Source organism: Oncorhynchus kisutch, linkage group LG21 (genome assembly GCF_002021735.2).
Source record: "Oncorhynchus kisutch isolate 150728-3 linkage group LG21, Okis_V2, whole genome shotgun sequence".
Taxonomy (NCBI): domain Eukaryota; kingdom Metazoa; phylum Chordata; class Actinopteri; order Salmoniformes; family Salmonidae; genus Oncorhynchus; species Oncorhynchus kisutch.
The window spans coordinates 34,899,620-34,906,567 of NC_034194.2; the positions used below are offsets into that span (position 1 = coordinate 34,899,620).

At 43.9% G+C, this 6,948-nt stretch overlaps 1 protein-coding gene across 2 annotated transcripts; it reads left to right on the forward strand.

Moving 5' to 3' along the window:
- Positions 1-231: 231 nt before the first annotated feature.
- LOC109866482 (mRNA decay activator protein ZFP36L1-like) lies at positions 232-4,687 on the forward strand. Of its 2 annotated transcripts, none has more exons than XM_020455171.2 (2): positions 232-452; positions 1,795-4,687. In XM_020455171.2, exons 1-2 carry the CDS (start codon positions 402-404, stop codon positions 2,782-2,784), a joined length of 1,041 nt encoding a protein of 346 aa, XP_020310760.2. In that variant the 5' UTR covers positions 232-401; the 3' UTR covers positions 2,785-4,687. The 2 variants fall into 2 exon arrangements, with proteins under 2 accessions (XP_020310760.2, XP_031656567.1); XM_031800707.1 differs by lacking the exon at positions 232-452 and adding an exon at positions 491-581.
- Positions 4,688-6,948: the final 2,261 nt, after the last annotated feature.

Genomic DNA, 6,948 nt, shown 5'->3' on the forward strand with positions numbered 1-6,948 from the left:
GTATACTGCAGAATTATATAGTATGTACTGTAGTATTCCATAGTAAACTGCAGTATTATTTCGTAGGTAAATCTGAAATGTCAGACTACAATTTGCAATCACAGATCACTCTGGGTCAGATGTTAACAGAATGTGTAATTTGGCCTATTAAACACAAAAACGATTCATTGGAATTAGGCAGGTCTGCTGCCACATTTTCATATGTGAATCGAACGCAGGCCCCTCCCAGCCAACATAACCATGCATCATACATGCCCGTTTTAAAAAGGAACTGCGCTCAACTTTTGCAGGACAGAGGGGGCTCTCTGCAGGGCAGAAAGGACACTTAAATCTGGACTAACCACAAGCCCTGTGTTTTAGGTCACTTTTTTTGTTTTCTCTTTATAATAGCCGCAACAGAAATGACAGCAACTATCGTTCCTCCTTTCTTAGAATACAGCGAAGTGAACAAGGTAACATATGTTCATTGACTGCTTTGAGCGGAGGGCTGAAGCTAACGTACCTGGCTAGCTAATTGCTCAACTAATTTATAGTCGCCTAGCTAGCTCATTAACTTTTTCGGGATTGTTCAGCAAACGTCAGTGAGTACTAGCTGTATGCATGGCATGTAGGTGACAAAGTATAAAGTGCTTAATGGCTGTTCAGTACATTTATAATAATTCGCTTACCAGGCAATTTATGTTGTCGCTGTTCATGTCACATGTTATGTTCGGGTCTAGATAAGAGTGCTTAGCGTCGCAAGCTTACAATCTAACATTACCATTTTAAAATGTTACCTAGATAATTATGTAGTAACTAAAACGATTATTTGACAATACAAAGCTTTGCCATCAAACTATGGGTTCACGTCACATGGTATTACATGATTTGATGAACAGGCGGATTCAACACTATGGAAAGCTACTACTAGTTTTCTTGCAACCATTTGCGCCGTTGACGTGTGCAGTGCAGGCTTTGCTGAAAAGCTGTGTCGCGCAGAGATATGGCAATCAAATGTTATTGGTCACACGCATAATTAGCAGCTGTTATTGCGGATGTATCGAAATGCTTGTTTTCCTAGCTCCAACAGTGCATTAGTATCTAAAAATTCACAACACACGAATCTAAAAGTAAAACAATGGAATTAAGAAATATCTAAATATTGGGACGAGCAATGTCAGCGTGGCATTGACTAAAATACAATAACATGGAATACAGTATATACAAGTGAGATGAGTAAACCAGTATGTAAACATTATTAAAGCGACGAGTGTTCCATGTCTTTGTATATAGGGCAGCAGCCTCTAAGGTGCAGGCTTGAGTAACCGGGCAATCCCCACTCAGTACGAATTGTGAACAGCTGTGCCTCAGTTTGAAAACATATTGGATCCTGAAAGTAACATGTCAGCATTTGAATACTGTTTATCTATATCCCATTTGAAATCCCATTTGAAATAGATAGAATAGAACCAGTAAACATTTGCTGAAAGTTTTAATCGATTGTCTTGTCTATGTAACTAGCATTTGTGCATATTGCTGTCACATGCACATACTAAAGCCATAATTGTTAGGCAGTGATTTTTGTTTGCTAGTTGCCCATTTGTCTTTACCATGTGACTATGGAGATGAGTCTTTCTATATTGCTGTTCAAGAGTTACCTAGTAGAATGAATATTCTGTTCAATGCAAGTAATAAAAGGTTGGGACTGTAACCTCGCTCAAAGTACTGCTAGATCAAAACTTAATTTTTTTTCATTCACTACTGATTGACAGACACTTTATCTACATTTTTATGTGACTGTTCTTTTCTTTGCAGAACAATAAGATGTTGAACTACAACAACAACACTTTCGGTGGGCCCCACAACAACGGCTCCTCCTTGCTGGACAGGAAGGCGGTGGGGGGCAGTGGGCTGTTGCAGCACTGTGACTCGGTCACCCTTCCCAATGCTAAATTCAACCAGAACCAGTTCATCAACAGTCTGAAGGTGGACCCCTTCTCGCTCCTGATCGGTGGTTGCGGCAGTAAAAACAAGGAGAACTGCTTCCGAGATCGCTCCCTCTCAGAGACCGGGGAGCGCCTCAAGCCGGGTAGTCAGCTCCAGGGTCTCGGCATCGGACAGAGCCAGAGCCAGCAGCAGGTCAACTCCAGCCGCTATAAGACGGAGCTGTGCCGGCCCTTCGAGGAGAATGGCTCCTGCAAATACGGTGACAAGTGCCAGTTTGCCCACGGCATGCAAGAACTGCGCAGCCTGAGCCGCCACCCCAAGTACAAGACAGAGTTGTGTCGCACCTTCCACACTATGGGCTTCTGCCCCTACGGCCCGCGCTGCCACTTCATCCACAATGCAGAGGAGCGCCGCGGCCCACCGCCACCCCTCTCCACTTTCAACAAGATTGAGCGCCCTCGCCTCCAGCACAGCTTCAGCTTCGCTGGCTTCCCCAGCCAGGGCGGTCTGCAGGTCAGCCCCACCTCGGTCACCCCGCCACCTATCTCCACCGATGAGGACATGAGTGACTGGCCCAGCAAACCCTTCACCTACACCAGCCAGGAGCTGGCCAACCTGTTCGGGCCCAGCTTTGGGGGGGGCCTCCCTGTCTTGGAGCCTGGTCTGCTGACCCCGGCAACGCCCTCCCCCACCGCCCCCTGCTTCTTCCGGCCCATGTCGGAGTCTCCCGCCAGTCCCCCGGACTCTCTCTCAGACCTGGAGGGCTACCAGAGCAGTCAGAGCGGCTCGGAGTCTCCCAGCCTGGACGCCTCACGCCGCCTGCCCATCTTCAGCAGGCTCTCCATCTCTGATGATTAGTGTCTACAACCCCCCCCCCCCCCCCCCCATGATCCCGTCCCTCACCTTGTTTACAACCCAGAAGTGGACATGGTAGTTCTATGCAGCAGTGTTGCCACTTAGTCCAATCAAAATGCAGATTTCCCCCTCTGCTCCCCCCCCTGTCCTCCTCATCTCAGATGAATCCGATTAGCCAATGAACAGAGGTCTTTTATTTTACCCAAATGGTCACTAAAGAATCGCGATACGTAGCAGTTAACATGAGAACACTAGTTCAAGACAAGTCGTCCTTGGGTGAAGGGCTACAATAACGGTGAATGGTAGAGATGGATCAGAACATGTCAGGAGTCCCCTGTTGTTTTGGTGTGTAGCAGTTCTGCATATCGTCGCGTGACCATTGCTGCCTGTGCCACAGCTATCTTCAAACCTCTCATCCTTCTACGCCTCGAGAGGATTTGTGACAAATCAGTGCTCCATTTACAATGGGTCACCTTTCTCTTAAAATTAAACCAGCAAAAATATTATTGGACAATCAGTTCTGATGAAGTGCCTTGGTGATGTGCGATCAATGTGTACCAAGACATCTGTGGGACTCCAATGGTTACTTTTAATGATCCCACGTTTTTCCCTGACCCTCTATTTTTGAATTGTGTAATTTTTGGATATGGGGACTAGACAAACGCACAGATGGCTTTTGTTTAGAATCAGGGTGGGAAGAATTAACATTTTATTTTGGTGCTGGTATGTGCTCTCTGGCACCATGACGACAACCCCTAAGAATAATCTGTGGTGCCCTTAGACATTTTCTATCTGTAGTCGTGTTGAAGGTCGGAGGAGTAGGACTGTTCATATGAGTAAACTCTGGCCAATCAATATTAATATTTGATGTCCTCTGTCTCCCAGGACCCCCCACCACCACCCAGGTTAATAGCTGGCTGAGAGGACCCCTCAGTCTCCACTGTCAAATCTGAGTGAAAAGCTCTTTCATTAATTCCACCTTGTTCAACAGTATATTACTATTGTTTAGTTTGTTTTAAAGACCTTGAGGTTTTTTCTTGTCACTGATTATTTAACTTATCAGAATGTATTTATTGCTGATCTTAAAGGCATTTTTTTGTATTTATCTTGATAATGAAACAATAGAATATATTTTCTTTTATGTTAAATTATGATCTTCTGTGTTGATTGAAGTTGTTTTTTTCCCATGTTTTTTTTCTTCCACAGTTAATATATTATACAGCAATGACTTTTTTCTGTTTTGTAACTACACTTTGATTTATTTAGAAAGTTAATCTTAATTGAAACTTATTTTTGTTGTATTTATTGTTTTCCCCCTTCCCTGATGTTTTGAACTGTTCTATCCTAATCCTCCTTCCAGTTGTGGATTGCAGCAGCTCTCCAAGGTTCTAAGAATGCAGAATTAGGCTGTCCTCTTCCTGTTATTTCACTTTCTTTTGACCAGGACAAACATTAATTTGAGTATTTAAGTCACTCTTAGCCTGTATAACCAGCGTTTTTTATGCTGCTAACAACAAATGGAATTGTCTTGAATTAGTTAATTATGGACGCTCGCATATTCCACAATGCCATGAACTGATTTATTAGTTTTTTTTGCCAAATAAGGTGATGTTTTGGTCATGTTTGTTGTTGGACCAGTCATTCCCATTTAAGTACCTATCAATACATTCCAGGAATCCCCAAGCATTGTGCCTTTATCACACGTTTTACAACACAGAGCAGATTTAAGCCTAAACCTCTTGTAGTGGAATAAAGGTTAGCAGGGTTTACATCAATCAACAGGTGAATGTATTCTCTTTTTAGCAGCTGTTGCTGTTCTCTACAGTCTTCTTCATTCTCATGTATTATTCTTGTAATGACAGATTGCAGTTTAAACTTTAAACCAATAAAACCCATTTCTATTGAACGTCTGTCTTCCTGATTGACAAGGGCTGCGGCTCAGGTTGGGAAAATGTTAATTGTAATCTTTTCATTGTTTTTGATGTAATCATTAAATGGCAACTCATCCCATGACAATGGTGAGAACTGTTTCAGTAGGGAAAGCAGCCTGTGTCCTAGGAGCTGGCTTCATTTGGCCTGGGCATTGAATGGGAACCATGTTGGTGAAGCAGTGCTAGACAGGATACAAACAATCGCATATCTTCAACTTATTCTCTCAAGTCTATACTCCAGAAAAGTGGGGAACTTGGTTTGAAAGGCTTGGGTTTGAGCACGGCCAAGTAGCTAACCTAACCCCAAATACAGTCAAACACAATTACTTAAACTGTTTTCCAGGAAAACATTTCCAAGACAGGAAAGATAACTTCTATTCTCTCACTCAGGGCCTCCTCAAACTATTGTTGGTGGGCTGCTTTACTCTGTTGATTAGAAGCAACCGAGGAACAGCAACAAACTTTCAGTGTTGTGCCCTATCTCGAGGACCTAGATCAGGCTTTCACAGGCTGCGTCACCATGGTTACTGTAAGGTAGGAAACTTGAGCTTTTATGGTGTTGACTCTCCCATGTGTTTTGGCCCTAATTCTCTCTTCTCCCCCCCCCCAGTCCCTCAGTTAGGCCTGTTACAGCTGATGAATTGCGGGTTCAGTTTATTTGTTATTCCACACTAGCCAGGGCCGGGCCCCCTGAGGCCTGGTCTTATCTCTAATTTCCTCACAGAGACAAGTTAGACTAATGGAGCAACCGTGTTCCTAAGTCAATACAAACTTGAAGCAAAAAATCTGCTCTGTGTTCATTGTAGTACACCGAGCTGCAAAGAACATCCCTTGTTTTGCTTACCTCATGATCCAGCTAAGACCTTGTTGGTTCAGTTTTCAGTACAGGGTTTCCCCCCCTGCACATTTAGTTTTTTTGCCCTAGCATTACTCAGCTGATTCAGATAATCAAAGCTTGATATGTTGGTTAATTGAATCAGCTGTGTAATGTTAGGGCGAAAACCAAAACGTGCACAAGAAGGGGGCCACAGGACCGAGTTTGGGGAAACCTTACACAGGCTCTCAGCTGACTTGAAAAGACATGCTCCGGAACTTTGGCAACTACAAAGTGTTATGTTTTTTAAAAATACGTCTTTGGGTTGGGTTTGTCAATGTTTAGTTCAAAATCTGTGAGCAGTATTACTGTCTTACCTCAATTAGCCACTAAATCGCTAATTTGAAAGCGACTGCTTTTCTGGAAGCTCTGCTGCACCATTTTCCCCCACGTGAGCCAGCTCCTTAGCAATTTGAGTTATAGCCAATGAGCTCAGACTCTCGCCATTTGAGTGACAGCTAACAACACGTGCACCCTCATAGATATCATCCTAACCAACTTGCCCTCCAAATATACCTCTGCTGTTTTCAACCAACATCTCAGTGATCATTGCCTCATTGCCTGCATCCGTAACGAGTCTGCGGTCAGAAGACCACCCCTCATCATTATCAAACGTTCCCTAAAACACATCAGCGAGCAGGCCTTCCTAATCGTATCCTGGAAGGATATTGACCTCATCCCGTCAGTAGAGGATGCCTGGTCATTCTTTAAAAGTGCCTTCCTCACCATCTTAAATAAGCATGCCCCTTTCAATAAAAAATTAAAAAACAGGAACAGATATAGCCCTTGGTTCTCTCCAGACCTGACTGCCCTTGACCAGCACAAAAACATCCTGTGGCATTCTGCATTAGCATCGAACAGCCCCTGTGATATGCAACTTTTCAGGGAACTTAGGAACAAATATACACAGGCAGTTAGGAAAGCTAAGGCTAGCTTTTTCAAGCAGAAATTTGCATCCTGTAGTACAAACTCAAAAAAGTTCTGGGACACTGGAAGGTCCATGGAGAATAAGAGCACCTCCTCCCAGCTGCCCACTGCACTGAGGCTAGGAAACAATGTCACCACCGATAAATCCACTATAATTGAGAATTTCAATAAGCATTTTTCTACGGCTGGCCATGCTTTCCACTTGGCTACCCCTACCCCGGTCAACAGCCCTGCACTCCCCACAGCAACTCGCCCAAGCCTCCCCATTTCTCCTTCTCCCAAATCCATATAGCCGATGTTCTTAAAGAACTGCAAATCCTGGACCCCTACAAATCAGTCGGGCTGACACTCTGGACCCTCTCTTTTTAAAATTATCTGCCGAAATTGTTGCAACTCCTATTACTAGCCTGTTTAACCTCTCTTTCGTATCGTCTG